General features: G+C 39.5%; 1 protein-coding gene across 24 annotated transcripts in view; it reads right to left on the bottom strand.

Annotated features, from left to right (window-relative positions):
• The window catches only part of DMD (dystrophin), a 1,199,681-nt gene that overhangs the window by 24,333 nt on the left and 1,154,127 nt on the right, over positions 1 to 21,221 (bottom strand). For 18 of the 24 annotated variants that reach the window (XM_057411860.1, XM_057411861.1, XM_057411855.1 and 15 more), the window contains 7 exons: positions 17,736 to 17,902; positions 15,528 to 15,639; positions 10,330 to 10,466; positions 9,506 to 9,544; positions 4,929 to 4,994; positions 3,541 to 3,606; positions 1,467 to 1,625 (listed from right to left, as the gene is read on the bottom strand). In XM_057411860.1, coding sequence (XP_057267843.1) covers positions 1,467 to 1,625; positions 3,541 to 3,606; positions 4,929 to 4,994; positions 9,506 to 9,544; positions 10,330 to 10,466; positions 15,528 to 15,639; positions 17,736 to 17,902 — 746 coding nt within the window. The remainder of the gene's footprint in view (positions 1 to 1,466; positions 1,626 to 3,540; positions 3,607 to 4,928; positions 4,995 to 9,505; positions 9,545 to 10,329; positions 10,467 to 15,527; positions 15,640 to 17,735; positions 17,903 to 21,221) is intronic. The other 6 variants (XM_057411854.1, XM_057411877.1, XM_057411875.1 and 3 more) reach the window with 3 other exon arrangements.

The following is a 21,221-nucleotide window of genomic DNA, read 5'->3' as shown; positions in this document are numbered from 1 at the left end:
TTTTTGAGGTGCAATTCCTGTCAGAGATCTTTTAATGTGCTAGTACTCATGAGTAGTTGTTACACTAAATAAAGCTCACACTGAAATTTAAGACATTAACCTTGAAAAGGAATTTTTTAGCCTATTTAGCTATCTAATTCCTTGTTATACTCATTTCCATATACCAACTTTCTAATCTAAAACCAGGCTGCTTTAAAAGCCATCCTACTTTCTAGTGCACAGCTTATTTTCAATACGGACAGAAAAGCATTATGTTGTTTTTTTTTAATTTCATGATTCACTACCTAATCCTGTTTAAGAAAATAACAACCCTCCCCTGAAAACTAAGCTATCCTATTATCTGTACTGTACTAGTTACCCAGTATTTCTTAACTACAGAAGTCCTGAAAATGCAAAGTATAATGGCTTATTTCAAAATACGGATTTTCCTCCATTTTGGAAAGTACTTGGCTTTTTAGTGGGAAGTTTGGAGTTTGTTTCAAACAAAATCTCACTTCTGTTCAATGAGCAAGAGCTTTGTTTACTACAGCTTTCTGCCTGAAATGCTTTTGTCATCCTTGCTACTCACCGATCCTCTATGTTCTCTCAAATTCTAACTGATAAAAAGTGTGATGGAGCCAGTGCAGATGATTAGTACCATCCAATGATGACTTATGCATGGAGAGAAGATCTATGACACTGCCAACTCTTGCATGATTTTATGCTGATCGCCTAAGACTCCAGAGTACCATAGAAAGAGGACTGTAGTGTTGTGATGCTACAAGAATCCAGTCGTGAGGGAGTATTTGTGACTAAATAAGATAATTTGAAATTAAAAGTGGTAAATGATACTTGGTATTGAAAGGCTAAAGAAATAACAAGCAATACCAAACAAATAGAAAGAAAAGAGTGGCCAACTTTTAACCAACTCATTTGTTGAAAGTACAACTTTATAACTCATTTTATCCCTTAAAAACCTATGAAAGTTAATTTCATCTATCTGTACAGTACAATTATTTCACATTATTTCAATTATTTTACAATTTACTTCAACTGAATTGAGATAATTTCAAAACCTCATGTATCCCAGTGAACAACCTTCTTGAGAAAAGCCTGTTTTTTCAAGAACCTCTGCCTGCCTTTTTCCTTGTGTAACAGCAAAATAAAGTAACACTGGTATGAAGCTCATTACTATCAAGGAAATAAAGGGCACAGTAGAGCAGAAGGAAATATTATGATGCACAGTGAACAGAGCTTGTCACAGGTGGCATGATGAGTGTCAAGTGACCAGGGTATGTCTTCAAAAGCTTGAAAGGTTTTCTGAAAGAAGCAGTGATGACACATCACTACAATGGAAGTGGGAACGAGTTACTGGAAGTGGGAACAAGTTAATGACAATACGATGTCAAGCTCATCACTTAGAGAAAATTTTCGTTTGCCCCCGTAGCATGTGCACAAGGGCTGTGGCAGCAGGCAGCGTAACCTACCTGTTTTCCTCCTCCAGGTCTGCGAGGATTCTCTCCAATTCACCTCTCTCCTCACTTTCCAGAGAAATCAGGATCTGGGCAGGGCTTCGGGGCTGGCTCAGGGGGGACTCCTGGTTCAGACTTTGGCAGTAGTGCTGGATTAATAAGTGTTCATCATCACTGGAAAACAGAGCAGAATAAACAGGCTGTTCTCGTCCTCATTTTTAACATTGAAGTGAATATGAGGAGATGATTCACTCCCAGTTTCTCATTTCTTATAAAGAGATTTGCTGAACTCTCTGTAACAAACAACAAAGCAATATACCTTAAAGCAAAATCTGCTGAACAGTTTCACTTAGTCCCTGATACTTTTCCTTCTCTGCAGAGACCACAGCTCTTTCCCTCCCCTGCTCATATACTTAAAGCAAAGATTTACAACAGCTGAAAACCTCAGCTTTCCTATCCTGCCTAACTCCAATTAGGAATCTGCTTGTAAATAAAAGGGCTATCTTCTGCTGCCTGATCTGTGCTGTGGAAGGGTCATTGTCCTGGGTTAAGAAGTAGCAGCAATTTGTATCTTGCCCATATTTTTTAAAAAATTCAGAATGTACAGATTTATTCTCATTTTATTAGTACAAACCTATTATCAAACTGGATAGTCAGTGCTTAACTGAATAATATTAATGCAACTCTTAATTAACTAAAGAACTAATTGAACAGAAAGGCCAAACTAAGGACACTGAAATACTTCAGCGGGAACAACGTTAAACTCATCTATTAAAGCGTTACTACTCTCCATAGTAATACAAAGTTAACATACAACTTGGAAACAAAGTTTTCATGAACTGCGACATTGTGTATGCATTAGTTTTGAGGTATCATTTTAACTTTCTCCTTTTTGAACCAATATGTCAAAATAATGTACTTGGTTGTACAGGGTTGGTACAACCATCCTATCAAGTCAAAGGAGAATCTATTTTGAAACAAAGAAACAGCTGTACTACTACTCAAAAACATCTCAGAGGCTCACAACCAACCTTAATGATCTGGAATCTCAATTTAAGGGAAGGAAAACCGGCCACAGTACCATGAGCTAAAGAAACACTACAGATTTAGTAAAAAGAAGATTCTGTCTAAAGTTTCAAACAAATCCACACCTTAAACTGTGGTAAGGATGAGATTATGCATAAAAGAAAAAAAAAGAAACCAAACCACCCTTAGAAAAGTTGGAATTTGAGTTTTTCTTTCAAATTTTATTGATTCAGAATCTATGCCATGACTTCTCCTGTGCAGTTAATCTACTGAGACCAAATTTTCAAGCATGACAATGACTTACGTACTTCTGTTTTCGGAAACATTACTCAGCTTTCTAGTTCTATGTCCTTTCATTCAGCAAATAAATAAGATCGAGGAAATCATGAGAGAAGAAATATATTACCATGTCAGTAACCACAGAATGGTCTCAGTGTGACATTAGATTGAACTACTTTTTTAAAACTAAAACTTTTATTTATGACTTTACATTTAAAGTAGCACAATAAATGCTTGCCAGTGATCTGTCCAACTTTAAAGTTTACTACTTCAAATATTTTGTGGAGAAGATGAGTCCCTCCTGGCTTACACCTGCAATGTATTTCAGGCATTTGTACACCAAAGATTTCTGTTTAGTCTCACTAACCTTTTGAATGACAGTTTGCCCACAACTATTTTCCAGCTTACAGGAATTTAACCTTGCAGTTAAGCTTGCACTACAGAGAGAAAGGTTATCTGTTTATGTTTGTCCTTAAAACACATCAGATGATGAGCCTTTTTTCCAAGTAATATGGGAACTATTTGCTGAATATACCACTAATTTTTTGGAAGAAATTAGTAATTTTAATCTTGAAGGTATTCACCATTAGTTGCATAAATTTGGTCCTAAGCTATAGGCCATGAATCTAGACACTACAATACAAATTGAAAACATGTAAGTTCATCATTAAAATGAACCAGATGTGGTATACGGCCATGCAAATCCAGCACTAAAGAATTTCATTACAAGTTATTAACCTTCACAGTAAAACACATTCCAAAGATATTAAAACAGCCTACTTACATGCTCTCATTAGGTGAAATACTGTCATTTAGATAAGAACCATTGGTATTCTCCATTTCTGCTAGCCTGTGGAAAAATAAACAAGACTCATTAAAATCAATTACATTTTTCAGAAACTTCATTTGCTCTAATATTCCTGAAAGACTTAAAGAGCATGATGTCTTTAATGAATCTGAAACTCAAATTAATTTATACTGTTGATTACAAAATAGTTTTGCAACAAGCTATCGCAAAGGATTGTTTATTTGCGACGATGACCTGGCTAAACTCACTTCCGAGGTTTCAAGCCCTTCTCTGAGGTTATATTCCACTCCTCATGATTAATTAATTCCACAACCAAGGGAAGGCCTTAAGATGCCAGGGGATTACACAAATTGCTTTGTACCTGGCAATGTCATCATCAAAACTGTAATGATCAGTCATTTCTCATTGGTTTTAAGCACTCAGCCTCCTAAATGTCCTGCATAATTCAGAAATACTTCTCCTGATCAAGTGATTTTGTGGGAGAGAAAGAAGAGGTTGGAGTAACTATTTTTCACTACCTCAACCCTTGCTAATTGCTTGCCTAGTGGAAAAATGTTTTCATGTTTGTGCAATTAACTCACTTTTTTTTATTCTTAAGAGCAGTATGAAAGCAGACAAGTGAACTGAAGGAGCAATATGCTGCTATTTTAATCCTCCAAACCAAGGAAAAACCCTGTTTGTGGTATTGCACAAGGTGGATTACTTAACATTAAAATGGCACTTGAGAGTTTGGAGGTTTCTGCTCTTCTGAGTTGTATGATTACACCAGGGTCCATATTAAAGACAAAACTCTATGCAAAATCCTAGAATCATAGAATAGTTTGCATTGGAAGGGACCTTTAAAGATCATCTAGACCAACCCCTCTGCAATAATCAGGGACATCTTCAGCTAGATCAGGTCGCTCGGAGCCCTGTCCAATCTGACCTTGAATGCTGCCAGGGATGGGGCATCCACCACCTCTCTGGGCAACCTGTTCCACTGTTTCACCATGGAACCTAAAAACTTCCTCCTTACATCTAGTCTGAAACTGCTCTCTTTCAGTTAGAACCCATTACCCCTTGTCCTATCACTACAGGCCCTATTAAAACATCAGTAACCTGAATGCACAGCTTAACAAAGACCCCACAGGACCTAAAGGCAAATTCTGACCACACAGATGCTCTGGCATGCAAGTTAGTTGACAGCCTGGTTAACAGCAACCACAGACAATGCTCTGCATCTCAAAGCCTGGAAAGCAAAACCCCAAACCCTATGTTTCTTTAGGAAATGCTCAGGTAGCAGCTAGCCTTTGGAAGTTTTTTTTTTTTTTTTTTTTACTGATTGCTTAGAGAAAGGTCTGCCTAATATCCAGCTGGTCTCATACCTGCTAGCATAATGTTCAATGCGTGAATGAGTATCATCATGTGAAAGCTGAGGGGACGAGGCAGGCCTATAAGGCAGAAAACACTGATTAATCACAAACAATACCCCTTTAAAAGTAAAAAGACACTTAGCTATGCCTATACCCTCACATCCTCATGCCTTATGCTATGTTTGATAAACAGCAAATTGTAACTCCAGGCGCTGCGTGTGCCTCCTCAAGCCATCGGTGCAATGTTCTCTGATACCACACTGGGGATTTCAGCCATTCTGCAATCCATTCGCTGCAACGACTCTTCTTCTCACCGATCTCTGAAGAACCCTTTCCCAAAGGATTTACAGAAGAGCTTTCACCCTGGTTTTCCTTTCACACCTGCTTCTTTCACTGGTTTCACACACAGCCCTATGCCAGCTGCAAAAGCCCTGCTGGGAACCTCTCCTCTACTCCCGCCCTGCTCCACTGCCTGCTTCCAGCACATCCCACTTAAAAGAGCCTTTAAGGACCACTTCATGAGCAACTAGAAATAAATACAAGAAACATAAGATGTCTGAAATGAGCCTTTAATAACACACTGCAGACAGTGATGATTTTGCCTAGCGTCTTTCCAGAGTTGCAATCTGAACCATAGATCAGTGTGTTCTACATGAGGACACTGTCAGCTATTTTGAGTTTTCTGCTTGACAGATCAGATGGCATGAGGACCTCTTCACTTTTTTGTTGATTAAAAAAATTCATGGGACTTTTCTCACCAGTAAGAGTATTGTTTCTTACAGCCCCAACTCTGGAAAATGTCACCACAGAATTAGGTTGCCTATGCAACTTAGAGAGCACCCTTTGCTGCCATGAGATATTTTACTAATGTATCTACATGTATGATGAGGTGCTGGAATAGAAAAAAAAAAAAAAAAAGCAGATTCCCAAACTGTATGGCAATCTCCTATATTACCTAATTTCAACATCTCTTTATTCTGTCTCTGCCAACACTCTTTCTGGAACGCCTGATTGAAGAAGGACTTTCTCCCATTTAAAATTGTTGGACACTGTAGTTCAGGCTGGGTCTGCCCAATTGGGATTGCACTGCATTGCAAGAGCAGGTAGATTTTGGGTTTACTGCTTATATACCAAAACTGTAATAATTTGTAATGCTCCCATGTTAGAAGCTTGATAATCCTGCAGCATATTAACTAGACTGGTCATCTTCCAGTTTTCTGATCATCCTGCAAGGGTCTCTAGAAAATTAGGATCCTTCCCAATTCATAGAGCTGTATGGTGGATACACAAAATTCATCATTGTTAATGTCTCTTTAAGACATTAAAGGCCAAATATAACGAATCTCATTTTGTCCAAAATGAGCTTTGGCCTCTGAATGTACTTCTACCCACCAATGTGTTCAAACATTACGACAGCACACCAGAGAATAAATACTCAGTTCACAGAGCTCCTCAGTACAGCAGAGATTTGTGCACAGAGGCAATGGCTTCCCTGCAACTTGCTACCCTACTTTGTGTAAGAACATCTAGGCTGAAGGGAATGGAGGGGGACAGGAGACAATATATCTAGAGCAGTGGATTACGGAGCAGCAAGACAACAACAGTTTTCAGATAAACAGATGCTATCCCCATTTTTTTATTTGTCTGACATACAACACAAGTTAAGCTGGTCTAAGGCGGCACTATCAATGCTCACACAAATGTTGCTGCTAACACTGTGTGTAGACTATCTGTGCTAAAAGTAGCTTTAGTTTTGAGCTGGATTATTTCCCAGTCCCTCTTACCCTGCCATTGAACATGTGTTTGTACCAGTACAAAGGAAAGGACAGCCCTTGGTTGGGACTAACTGGGCAATGAAGAGACGTCCCTTTTGGCAGTAGTGCAAGGCAAAAGATGGGCCTGACTGCATGATCACATACTTGCTGCCTTGAAACTAAGCTTCAATTTCGTAAGAGAACAAGGTGGGTGATTATATATATTTTGAAGGGAACACAGGGTTGTATAACTTGTTGATTCAGTCTCTTCAGCAACTGCAGGCAGCGGATGAGGCTACATTTCCACGTTTTTCTCCACTTCAGAACATACTGTAATGGAGATCTACCTTGAAACAGCTTTCTGAAAGTTTGCTTAAGAAAGCAAACCTGTTGAGAAGCACTGTAGTCTCTGTGTTGAACTTAGCCGCTCAGGGTACATTTTTGCCAGTATCTGAGAAAGCCTAAGGCCGACTGTGTTGTATTTCGGGCTGTTGGACAGACGTACTCTTAGATGACCATCTGTGCTAGAGCTCACTGTCCTTCTTTTCTCAGCACACATACTCAGCCCACCTAACCAGTTTGAACAGTCAGCAAAAAGGCTGGGAAACATAGCCAATATTTAGCTAAGATAACCGTCCCTTTTACAAGGGCTCCACAGCTGCATTGTTCAAGCTGGGCTCTGAAGAACAGCTCAGGGAATTCCAGTCAAGTAGCAATCGAGTGGCAAATGCTACCTTGTGCAATTCCCTGCACCCTGGAGACCCAGCTGGCAAGACAAGGGCACTTTTCTTGCCCTTTAAGTTCAGCATTTCAGTTGATGCTTCTTGAAAGCAAAGAATCAAGTACACTGTATTTGGTCCACTGGCAGCCCACAGCCCAAGTAAAATGACAGAGATTCTCACAAAAGGTGTAAGCTGTCCCTTTCACGGCTGCAAGCAAAATACCTGCGCAAAATACCAGATAATAAGCAGTCAGAATTACTGACTTCTAACAAAAATATATACATATGCATTTATAAACACTTTCATGTTGATGTCAGGATAGCACTACCATTGCTGAACACCGCCAGGTATGCTCTTCTCAAGTATTTTGAAGATTACCAGAAGACTGGCATGAAATCACTAGAAAAAGGCAAGATTTTAGAAACATGGGAAAAGTACAATGATAACTAGAATAAGAGGTTCGGCAGCTGAAGCTGGAATCAGCCCTGTAACTGAGAAACATCTTTAAACACGTGGAGCTCAGTAACTTGTGTCGTAAGCCCCATGGTCTAGCATCAAGGAAAGGAAAAAAGTCAGCAGAACAAAATGAAGAGCAATTCTTCCAAGCCACTATTCATTTCTTAATTTTCTGTGTTCTTGTCAGACCAGACAAAAGAATTGTGCTTAGGAAGATACCTGAGTTGGCCTGATAAAAGGTGCAACCTCTCAAACAAACACCGTTTCGCAGTATCTGTGAAGTTTTCTTAAGTATTACATGCAAGTTGAACTCCCTGCAGTACACCACACCAAATCTTTGGTAAGAAGCTGTCAGTTTAGGCATAACCTATGGTGTTAATACTGGAAGTAACTAGAATTAAGTATGTTGTAGCAGCTTAATTACATGTTGTATCAGTCCATATTATCCAGGCTTTCTTTAAATGTTACTTTTAACTTTGCAATTGTTCTAAGGGGTAAGAAATCTAGATCCACAGTTGAGTATATAGAATGCTGCAATCGTCCCCAGATGCATTTATAAATGAAATTGCATCCTGAAGTTCAAAGCCCCTCTATTTCAGTCTGTCTCCAGCCTTTTGGCCTCTTCTGCGGGTGAATCCTCAACAATATAAGGATTTCAGTACTAGAAGTGTTTGGGTGCTTAGATTTCCTACAGGTAGAGCACTTCACTTGACTTCCCAATGGTTTGTGCTCCAAACAAAAATTATAAATCAATATTCCAACATATACATTTCACTATTGTTTATTCTACCAAAAATTCCATAAAGGTGCAAGCCGTATACATTTCACCATATAGAAATATATAAAACTCTTATTTACTAGTTTCTCATTAGTTATCAATATGTGAATTAAAAATAAACCTTATTTAACATTATTCTAAAACCATCCATGTAACATTAGTAGTAGCAAATGCCACAATAGTAAATATATATATATATGTATCTCTTTAGTTTATGCTAAGGGTATTACTACAATAGTAAGACAATGCACGTGCAGGAATGGTGCAAGAATGAAAATCCACTTCATAGGTGAATAAAACCTGCTTTTTTTACTTCTGAGAAAATACAGTAAATGTTTCCCAATTCCAACCTGCCTTCACAAATATTACTGTATCTATAAAACTGTAATAAAATACCCAGTGAGATTTGGATTAATTAGGGCACATGAGTGTGCACAGTTGCACATAAAACCAAATTACAGCTTTTGCCACAAAACAATGTCGTTCCTGAAACTGAATAGAATCCATCAAGTTCAATTTCTATCTTTCAAAAAGCATTTAGTATACATTCAGAGGGATCAACACTTATTCAGAAACACAAGCTTTTAAATGGCAAACATAAGCATTAGTAGGATTGCGCCAAAATCCCTGTTAATTCGATGAAAATACACACTCCAGAAAGAGGATACAGTACACAATCCATGATTGCTGAGAATTCCTGGATTTATCCCATTCTACTCATTTGGGATCAAACCATTCCTTCAGAGAGTGCACCAAAGAAAATAATCATAAAGAAAGAAGGAAATGAATTTATGTAAAACTAAAGAAACAAACAAAACAAAGTGAGGGAACGCAGCAGCAGTAGCAGCAGCAGCAGCACACTTCAGCAAAAGTACTCACGCAGAATCTACTGGCCAGAAGTTGATCAGAGTAACAGGACTGCAAGACAAAAAATGAGGAGGTGAAGAGAGAGGCAGAAGAAACTCAGCAGCAAAATAACTACAGAAAGGTTTTGGGGAAAAAAAAAATTCACAACAACTGAAAACCAGAAATCCAGCAGATCAACATGAGTGAATGTGAAGAGCAACCAATCAAAAAGTGAGGAAAAAAATAAACCTAAAATAAAAAAAAAAAGAAAGAGAAAGAGCGAGAACAAGCTGCATGCAATTGCCATTAAACAACTTACTTAACTTGTAAAAAAAACCAAAGGGAACTGGGTTAACTCATTGATTTCTCCATGTGCATCATTATTGCTTTTTTTATTTTTTTTCCCCATAAAGACATCAAAGCATTTAATAAGACTGAATTTATAGGGTGAGAAAAGAAGAAATCAGCTGGGAATCTTGCAAACACAGTAGCCTCATTAAAAAAAAAGTAAAACCATGGAAAGACACCCATTTGGAAGAAAATAAAAAAATAATGAAGAGATCATTAGTCTCCAAATTGCCGTATCAAACTTAGAAGTTTATAAGGCTGTCAGTAAGACAGTAAGTATTTTTCTTTTACTAACTGAAGCTGTAGCTCCTGTATAAAGACAGGTGAAAACAGACAAAGTCAATGGCAATTGGAATCCCAGCTTGTGCTTTCCTGCCAGCCAAGGTTAACAGCAATGAAAGACAGAAAGAGGCTTTATGCATTTAGGAAGTGAAGGGATTTGGCACCAGCTGGGAAGCTCAAAGAGCATATCAAATGAACTGCTATTTAGACGCTTCAGAGCTACTCACGTTTCCATGTTGTCTCCCTCCAAGACAGTTTGCACAGGCAGGTAGCCCATTCGTGGGTGCTTTGCAAAATATCTTTTTGTTCGAAATTTGTTTTTTAGTACCTTGGCAAAGTCACGGACGTCTTCTCCTGAAGTTGTCTGAAAGCCACAAATCACATTGAAATCATCTTTCATGAGGCTGTTAGGGTTTTTTGGTTGCCTCTTCCTTTACTGGGTCACTTGGAAGATCTGTGGCCACACCAAGCAGAGCTGCCAAGAGCTTGATCTCCAGAACTGCAAATTTTATTTACTTGTCATTGTCACCTCACAATGTACTACACAGTGACATCACTAGTGGGGAGGAAGGAAGAAAAACGGGAGCTCCAAAACTCTCTGACAGGCTCACACCTCACCTCTGGTGATCTCAAGAGGACAAGCAATAATTAGAAAAGAACCTGTCATCTCCTTATCTGGCTCAGGAGACTCTCTGCCTGCTTTTTGTTCAGGACTAAAATGACTCTAACAGAGGACACGCAGCCAGTCAGTGCGTCCAGCCTGCACAGGGAGGATACACAGCCAGTGATCCAGCTGCTTCACTGGCTGGATCCTTACTCTTACCACATGCTTGTCATCTACATCTCAAGGACTTGTCAGTCTACAAAAGTCAGACCTCTTCTTTTGGAGTGCTTTCTTTCCAGTTTCCCTTCTCAGCCTCCTCTGTCATTAATATTTTGATCAAAGAGAAACAAAAAGCAGGTGCAAGCTGCTGAAAGCTCTTAGATCAGTTATTTCGTCCTGTGCTTGTTTAATCTGAAGCTAGCAGGCAGTTAAAATCAATACCCTGAGATGAGTATAAGCTGGATAAAGTATTCTACTCCCTTGCCTGCAGTGGGCTTTCCTTGGTACTGTAGAGACCAGCAGAGGAGTGCAAAGTGGAATTAGTTTCCCAAAGATCAGAATGAGCCAGAAAGAATTCAAGAGACGTCTGGTGGGAAGATGCAAGACTTCATGTGAGTCTGATTCAGAGTTGGGTGATATTCTGAAGAATTTTAATGGAAGACTTCAGTTACTTTAGTCAGGCTGCACTCCCTTCTCCACACCTCACTGAGACATTCGACCTTGAAATACTGCTCTTCTACAGTAAATTAAGTTCATCCTGACCCACATAATGATATTGCTTCTTCAGTGTATCTAATTTAAAGGAAATAAATGAGGTAAAAGTTAATCTTTCTGACATTTTTTAATGAGTTCTACACCTTCTCTTTAGAGAGGAAAGAGGTGCTGGAACATATCAGTCATGCCAACCTTCTCTGAGCTGCTGAAACACAGTTGTATATATTTGTAATGATTGCCTTGGTAGAAAAAGTAAGGATGCCCTGAAAAATAATCTGCAAAAAGACTGAAAAGCATCAACAGAAAGGACAAATATTATCCCTGTACTGACAATACCTACAAGCTTCATGTAAAGCTGGAAAGAATTTGGTTCTCTTTCCAGTCAGTTGGTCTAGTAGGAAAATTTGGTGTAAGCAATGACTGCCAGAGAAGTGACACAGCAGACCATACAAGCCAATGCAGCAGCATCTGTATTTTCAAGAAACTGAGATAATGCTTGATAATATTAAGTATCACTTCCTCAATACATCAGAAGACAGACATTGTAGGGAAGGGGGGGATTAGGCATGTCCAGACCATCCAGAGGACTCTGGAAAGGGGATTTACTCAGGTGGCCTCGCATGACCCACCAGGAGGGGATTCCCTCTGCCAAATGCCATCTGCAAGGCCTGCTAGGATTGCTTCTAACCAGGTCAGCATCAGGAGAGCACAAACAGCACATCAGCTGGGAACAGAGGGAATCTTTTAATATTTAGTGTTGGTATAAATGGATTAAGCACAGCTTTCTGTAGTTTGTTCACCTGTGTCATTTATAGCCATTTATTCCTGCCTTATTTTCCATGTTGTGAACACTTTCCATTGCATTTGACTATAATTTGGATTAAGCGTTTTCAGGTATAATTAACAATAAAACATTTTGCACTTCAGCCTTTTAAGGCTGTTATTCCCCCTTGCTCCCATGAACTTCTGCATGACCAACGCATAGTAAAATTGTGTGTTTGCACAGAAACATCCCAATCTAGCTGGCAGCGTAAGAATCCCAAGAAGAAAATACGTCTTCTAGTGACAACAAGAAGCACCAAGCACCTCTCATATGATCCAAATGCCAGTTAAAAATGTTCAAGGAGCACAAGGCAAAGAAAATGTGATTATTATGTGGACAAGTTGGTAAACTGAGGCTATTTTCAGCCAGACTTTCTGATTTATACCACAGATATTTTATTACACGATTTTCAGAGTAAAATCATTCAAACCAAAATTCTCAGCAGAACTGGTTATGAGCAAGAAACGGTAGACTTGCAGCATCCCAGTTCTTTTAAGTCAAAACAATATATAAGCAGCTGGGTAGAGCATATTCCAAAACTATTCTAAAACTGGAACTATTTCTTAGAAATGATTCTTATTCACATAGGAACCACTGTCTGACTCTATCCAGCCTTATTTAAGAAAGTACCTTGCCAAGCCCTCAGCCTGGACAGCCTGACTGCAAACAGTAGCTGTTGACAGGTATGTCGGTTTGACATGCTTCCTTCTAACAAGGTGGTTGACGTGTCACTGTCTATTAAACCCAAACAGAAAAATGATGCTACATTTAAATCCCAGTCTAGAAGTTGCCTTCTATGCTTTATCTTAAACCTCTTTCAAAAGAAAAAAAAAAAAAGTCCTCTATCTTTGAACAATAAAATTGACCTGTATTGCTTCCAGGAATAATTGTTGCAATTTTCCTGCCTAAATCAAAACTAGGCAACTGCCTGGCCCTTAATTCTGCCTCAACTTTTTGCACAAGAGGAAAGGCTATAACATTGCTCAGATGTTTAGCATGAGCTCTCAAATCTCCCCTGAGCAGAATTAAAGTGCTCCAAAATCTCCTGGAAGTAAGAAGGAAGGTGAGTAAAAATATCAAAACACTTCATTGTGAACATCTAGCTATTGCAAAGATAGAGAAGGCATCTCATGTCTTCTGTCTACCAAAATACATTTTAAGGTCAGAGATCTGTCTGGAGGAAGAGGAAAAAGTGCTCTACCACCTGCAAACCCCTCTTCATTCATTTAGAACACAACTGCATACTAGACATGATAGCTTCAGTGGATGTCTTCTTGTTTAGTCACATAGGACTTGGGTTTACTTTTTTAATAGCAACAACACAAAAAATGGTCAGGGCTTGCTGTGTGCCACAATCACTTTTTCCTTTGTCTTTTTTACCCAGTTAATCCTCCTCTAATTCAACTGGCTGCCAGTGCAGCCAGGCACAGCGCATTAGCACGGGCTGCTGGAGTTCAGGATTCACAAAAAAATGTACGGGCTGTGAATGGTTCTTTATACTGATCCGGCAATCTGAATATGGCTGCAGGTTTTCTGCTTGCCACCGTGTTTACCTATTAGTAATCTGTTTTTCCAGGGAGAACAAAAACCTGCTGGACCTTGTGTTGCAACGACTTGCTGCTGGCTGTGGGAGTGTCTCACAATCCTTTTTCCTTTCTCTCTCTTCAAAACACATCTTATGAATAGGGTAAGAAAATAATAGCAAGAAGTTGGTTTGTGCATTCTCTGCACCATTCACAAATCTCCCATGTTACTTATTAGCAAGAATGAGGGTGGCAAACTGCAAAACAAAACTGTAGCCAATCCATCAAGGAGGTATTCAGCTGCAGCTGGAAGGAATGCTCTAAAAAGGTCGGTCGCTCGCTTGCTGGCTCTGTATACAACGCTGATCATGAGATTCTGCTCTAGGAATGCCTGTGATGGAGGAGTCTGTTCAAACCTGCCCAGGCAGTGCCAGCATTTCCCTCTGACGTGTGCAGCAGTTCAGGCAAATCGCCCTTTCCAGTAGCCTCAACCCCTGGGGGGTGATGCTGAAAAGCAGCCGCCAGTGAACACTGACAAGCAGCTAGCAAATTCACAGTAGTTGCCCTTGCAGTGATTCAGATTAAATACTGCCATTTAAATGCTACAGTAAAAGTTCATAGGTAATGTAAATAAATACACTGGGTTTGCTTTACTGCAGTATTTTATGGGAATAATTTTTTTTTCTCCCTTTCCTAAGTTTCTAAGAAAAGCTGAGAGTTTTTACTTCATTTTGGCCATGCCTTTCTGTTTGGATGAAGACATAAAGACCATTCATAAAATTTTACGAAGCTAGACTTTAAAATAGTTTTGATGCTTTATTTTCACCATATATATTTGACCAGCAGATGAAGGTATGAGACTAGGGTCCATCCCATCACACCAGCAAATGACAACCAGAGAGCACACTCTTCAATACCACCATGAACAATAGCAAAGGCAGCAAAAAGCTCAGTTGTGCTGCATCATGGAAGAACAACATGAGAGATCCTCTAATTTATGCCCCTCTGTGCTGGTGGGGCCAAGAGCGGCCCAAACCAAAAAAGCAGGTTTTTTACACTGAAAGAGTAAAATGGAATTTCCTTTCCAGCTTTCTGGTAAGAAAGAAATGTTTACGCAAAAATGCTCCTTTTGAAAGCTGTGAAACAAGGCTGAAGACCCTCACCACACCATCAATGCAGCACATCTGCATTGTGTGTGAAATCAGCTTCCAGTCTTCAGTAATGAAATCTAACTTGCTATTCTTGAGAACTTCCCTGGTATTTTATATCATCAAATGATTATACAGTACCAAGGTACCACTATGTAGTAGAGAACTCAAAAACGCAATCACAGTATTGCAGGGAAAAAAGTGAAGTGGCAATTTGCTGAGGAAAGGAAGAAAAATCTCACACTGATATGGAGAAAACATTGTGACCTAAGATACGAACAAGCATTTGCACAAATCACAGGCTTCCTGCAGGATCCATAAAGTGAACTTTGGCACTGAACATGGAACAAGTCATTAGCACACAATAATACATTACAACACAGCATTGTACAAACAATGAACTTCAATTTACTTCAAACCGCTGAAGTATCCTTTACCAAGCATCAGAAATTACTGGCATATACAATATATAAAAAGGGATTTAATCAGAGAGGGGGAGATGGAGAGGGAAAAGAAAAGCCACCCAAATGCTCCATTACCTTACACACACGAAATGAAGTTTTTCCTTTCTACATAAGAAGGAGCAGTAAGTGTCAGTAAAACAGCTACTTACTGGTGTGCAGTACTCCACCATGGGGTAGTGCATTTTATGACCTTTTGCCACACGGCCAGAGAAGAAGCAACTTTGGCAGATGTCATAGTTAAAGTGCTTTAAACTTCTGTACCTAAAAGAGGAGCAAAAAATTCACGGCTTCAGAGATTTGTATGTGAACACTTCATATCAGCTTGTCAAGTTTTCTCTGTTAGTAAATTCTCTTTCCCGAGATGTCACACAGTGTGCAATGCTTGGCAATGCCCCTCTGCTACCAAGGGACCAGTATTGCTGCCTTAGATGTTTATCAAAGATCTGAATCTTCAAAAACAGTTTTAACACTGGGCAACACTGAAAAAGTTTTACACACTCACTCTTAAAAGAGGAGAGACACCACCATGCTTTTTGTTTCTGTAACGCCAATTTTAGTTCTTTGGCTCTTCAGCATGATTCCTAACACAGAAAATCTGAAGAAGTAAAATTCAAGTAAGTAATGCTCTTCTCAGGAAGTCACTCCAACAAACTCCTAACTGCTGCATACAAGGCAGGAATTTGTGACTTTCCTATCACCTCTAACAAAACAATTTTCCTGTATGGCATTCCATCCATGCAAAACTCTGAGCGCCCTTTTGGGCCATTATTTAACCTCATCAGCTCTGTGAGGTAGCTAACTGCTGTATCTGCTATGCTGAAGTGCCTGAAAGAGCTAGAGGCATAAGGGTTGTCTTGTTCCAAATACGCGAAGCAGTTCAGTCACAATGACCTCAAAAGAACGTTGTTTTACATGTACTGAGACACACAGTATTAGCTTTCTAAAAGCCTTCCAATACAGTATCTTTTTGTCAAGTGTGTACACAGGGTTTCAGTGGCTTGCAAAGCCAGAAAAAAAAATCTGAGACAGACAGATTCTACTATCATGATAATAGATTTGTTATATAAATTTAAGAGACAGATGAGATCAGTCAAGTAAAATTAGATGAAAACACAGAGATCCAGTGTCTACTTCCCGAGTTCTCGACGCTCACTACAGACTATCCATTCACTTGCTATCCTTTGATTTTCCAAGCGCTGCATTTTTCAATTCCACCTACTGGTCTTTGGCTGTTTATATAAAACTGTGTAAGTAATTCAGTAGTTCATAAACTATATCTGGGAATGGGAAAATTAGCCTTTGTGAATGTGTTGAACTGCTCACTTCTCATCCCTACCTCTTCCTCAGTAATACTTATCATTTCCCAGTTAAGATATTCAAGAGGAATAAGAGCAAGAAGAGAATAATTTAGGTGATCAGAGAAACAGCCTCCCTGAAGAGACCTGGGATTCAAATCAAAGAAATACCTCCATTTTTTCCCGTTTCCCACTGCCCATGAAATTGCATACTAGAAAGAACTGCCCCATTACATGCATAAAAGCAACATTCATACTCTCACATTTAAAGCAAAATGATGGCTTTTCTATTGTGATACTGCTTGCTCCTGTTGTCTATCTGGGTTTTAGAAACAAAATTACAGCAAGTTCTTTGTAAACAACACAATACCATAGAAGGACAAATGACAACGGTAAAAGACGACCTATCATAAAAATGACAGAAACCATACAAAGCAGCTATTGCGAAGCAAAGTGATAAAACAAGTCTAGGCATAATTGAAAGTGAGTATTTACTTAGCCGTTAAGTGGATTCTCAACAGGCATACCAACACAGCCATTTTACAACACAGTGACTTATTCATTGCCATAGTAACCATAGTGTCGATCCAGATGTTTAAATAGACCAGTAACATTTCCCCCACTCCAGGTTAATGTTCTACCAACAACATTCTTTCTCTGAGAAACACACACGTAGCTTTACAGTCTGTGATTTTTCAAGGCATTTCCCTGCCCCTGATAGAAAGCAATTTGTTAGGATCCGGTTCAGAAAATGTAACTGCATATATGGGACACTGAATGTAAAGCAAATAGTTCTAGTTGTGCAATCCACCAATACTTTAGTTGAAGCACGGAAAGACTGGGACACAGAGAGTGCCATATCATAACTGACAGATGACTTGTCCTCATCAACTCTTGCATCACTGTACTCAGTCTAGGTGTTACTCTCCCTCATGGCCCATCACAATTATTTTTTCCTTGAACAAAATGCATAAAATCAAGCACTTGATTTGTCTGGAAACAAGCAGAGCTCTGGACCTACTATGCAGCTGTACACATGGCAGAAAGGGAGCGAGTTTGTACCTGAATCCAATAATTGGGCACTCCTTGCAGATGTTACACTTCGCTTGGTGTTTGGCAGTCTCAGCAGCAGCCACCCTGTGCAAGACGGGCAGCCACACCATAGACTGTGGTTCCAGCCTCATCCAGTCCAGGAAAAGGGCTGCTTCGATCTCTGGTTTGTTGTTGGCCTGCAACACAAGGGGAGAAAGACAGAGGATGAGCACAAGTGATTTAACTACTACCAGCTAAGTAACAGTTCAAGCTGTTTGCTTCCTGCCTACTCCATTATCTGTCCAGCTTTTCACCCAATCCAGCCATTTGTAAATAAAATAAAAATAATCTCCAGGATCCTGCCTTCAAGCCAAGAACCGAAACTACTACAAACGTTTCAAATCTCTAATTCCCTCTTACAATAGACATCACTACCATACACTCTGTCACAGAGAAAATCATTCACTTAGAGCATCACCTTTCATACCTGATCTCGTGTTTCCTGTCTCTCTGATCCAAACCCCCATAGCACTGCTTCTCACCTATTTTAGACACAGTTTGTGTTATCCAAGCACTAAAAACTCCATGTCTTTTGATCAAAATTCCTTTCTCCTTAAAATCATTATCACACCATTCTTCAAAACACAGACATAAGGAAATCATTCAAATCCTTTCTCAAGCCTGCTGCTGAACATGTGAACTCTGCCTCCTTAAATGACTCAAAATTCACTCTTCACACCACATCATCTCTAAATTTCTTGTCACTGCCTAAAAACACAACACAGTCTTGTCCCACAGAATACAAATGATTTAGCCTTATATTCTACTCCTTTCCACTTTCACCTCTTTGCGAACAGCAAAGAGTCTATGAACGCTTCCTGGCAGCCCCATTCCTCTGCTGCCTTCCTACCACATCCTAACCAGTGATTATTTCAGGTATCCGTTTGATGGTAACTTTGAGGCAGCTCAATCAGAGCTCAATCCCACTGCAACGGGCACCATGCACACACGGAAAACTGATGTATCAGCCCTCCCTGGCAGCACATACACTATGGAAAAACAAACAGCAAAGGGACAACAAACACAAGGCAAAGGGGGATAACAGTGATCTATCTGGACGGGTAGAGGTCAGGCTAGCCACTGCAAAGAACAGTGCAGAATAAAGGCAAAGAACATTCAAAGGGGTTTTAAGGAAAACAGTGACGTGACAGTCAGTGTTTATGGGGAATGGACCTCCAGTGTGCAGGATGGTAAGAAGCCAGCATAAAAGTGGTTATCTGAGAAATGTACCTCCAGTGTGCAGGATGGTAAGAAGCCAGCATAAAAGTGGTTATCTGAGAACCTGGGAGCTGGTTTCAACACTGAAAGAGAGTTGATGGATCAGGTGAAAACAGTTAAGGGAAGGACAGGAGGGAGGAGCACAGGTCTTCACAGGGAACAGCCCAAGTGATGAAGCAGGATAGCAACCTGCTCCATTTCTCCAAACCACCACTTGTGCTAATTCAAATTCCCTGAGACATTTCCTTCCATTCTACCCAACAGAAACAGCATATTTATGGGCTGAATATATTTAAATCCTCTGTTGCTCTTTTCTTTGGACTTTCAAACACAGCCCTCAGTGGGCCAGTCTTTTGTATTTCAAACTTCACAAGGCAGTCTGTCTTCCTTTGTGGTTCCAAACCTATTTGAAGCATTTAAATAAATAATAAGCATTAATGTATCATGTACATGGACCAAGATGAAGAGGGGATTGAGTACTGGAGTTTTTTACAGTTAGTCTCAGCTGCTTTTCCAGTTTCTCAAGAAATCTGAGTGTAGTATGGCACAGCTAAAACTTTATTAAGCTAAAAACGCTAGCACTAATTTGAAGGGAAAATACCACAACAAGGAGAGAGCACTATAAGGAAAACCCATTAGGTGTGTGTGGGGTTGTTTGTTGCTATTGGGTTTGTGGGTTTTGCTTGTTTGTTTTTAAAGCTAACACTGTTTATAATCTTGACAAACATATTAACTGATCAATACTTGGAGACTGAGAAAAATGCAGTCTCCAAGACAGAACCCCTGGCCACAAGAAAGATGTGGAAAAAACCCTAAACAAACCAACAAGGGACTATCTCCTGAATAATGCATTGTATTAAAATGGACCTTTAATGCAATGCATTAAATGCTGCTGTAATACTTTGGTTAATTAGAAACAAAGAGATTTTTCTGGTCAAGGCTTTCTTCTTGAAATACAAGTTTGGGAAACCATCTACAGACTCCTATCACTGCATTTAAGAACCACATATAAGGATTTTTAATATAGTCATATGAATCCTTTTTGGATGTTTGGGGCAAAACCATCAAACCACCAAACCACAACATATCTACAGTTAATCCTGACAAAGTCCCTCATGATTTAACTACAGGTCTTATATGAAATAGAATAACCTTTTTAGCTTTGCTTTGTTTTCCACACACTGCAATATTTCTAAAGGCTTCTGCATTAAATCCTGCTTCTCTGTTTTTTCATGATGCTACAGAATTTAGGAACCCCTTCCAAAGAAAAAGGGAGAAAATCAAAAGTACAATAAAGTCCAGCCAACACTGGCAACAGGAATTGTTTGGAACACCAGATACCACGTTCTGCTGCAGGACATCAGTGGATTCAACAAAATTAAATCTAGAGCTCTCGTAAAAGAAAGGCGTATTTATAAAAATGATCATCTAGATGTCTGTCCTTCAGCTAGCAGCCAGGGCAGTACAGGGGCTGGGGAGAGATTTTCTGGGGCTCACTCAGTGAGCCAGGAACTACACTGGCAAAACATTACACTTTCTACACAGAGGTCCTCTAAGCCTCCAAAAAAATTTGAGGATCTCTTTAATATGCCATTTCTAATAAAGAACCATGAAGAGTACAGAAATGCTGCAGTGCAAGCTGCAGTCAGAATAAGAATGAGCTGCTCAAAGCGCTGCTCTCCCCTTGTAGCTGCTTTAAATTTGCAAGGGAAATGCTGCAGAGTGAAAGACTTTCTGTAACATCCAAAGATCTATTTTAATTTTGCAGTCACCACCGACTGCCAGCAGCCCCAATAGCTGCGTACCCAGAGCTCCACGGGGCTGGCTGTACAAAACCCGTGCTCAGAGAGATTAGGTGCATTAAAATGTATCAGAACTGGTTCCGAATTATATTACATGAAGATTTAAAGCCACGTGAAGGAAAGCTGGTCAGGGTCAGATGGCATAGGACAGACAGTTCTTGAATGTTCCCTGAGCTGCTCTTGCGATTTTGTTAATAATCTCTAAATCCGGTAAAGGCAGCAGCTGAAGATTTTGCATAAGGGGAAAAGTCTGAATTCATACAGTTTGTATCTGAACCAACAAGATTAAGCTGTAAAGAATATTAATGGTTCTTCTCTTGAACACATTTCTGTGCAACTCGTGATTTTTATGGTAATAACTGAGTGAATCATAAAGTAGAATTCATAAAGCCCTTTCCAGATTACAAGTAACAATTTGTTATGGGAGACATTCAAA

The sequence above is a fragment of the Pezoporus wallicus genome, unplaced genomic scaffold (genome assembly GCF_028554395.1).
Source record: "Pezoporus wallicus isolate ANWC-B61680 ecotype Strahan unplaced genomic scaffold, APGP_CSIRO_Pwel_v1 contig_1438, whole genome shotgun sequence".
NCBI lineage: Eukaryota > Metazoa > Chordata > Aves > Psittaciformes > Psittacidae > Pezoporus > Pezoporus wallicus.
Note: the sequence above shows the minus strand (reverse complement) of the source record. Positions and strands in the feature narration are given on the sequence as shown.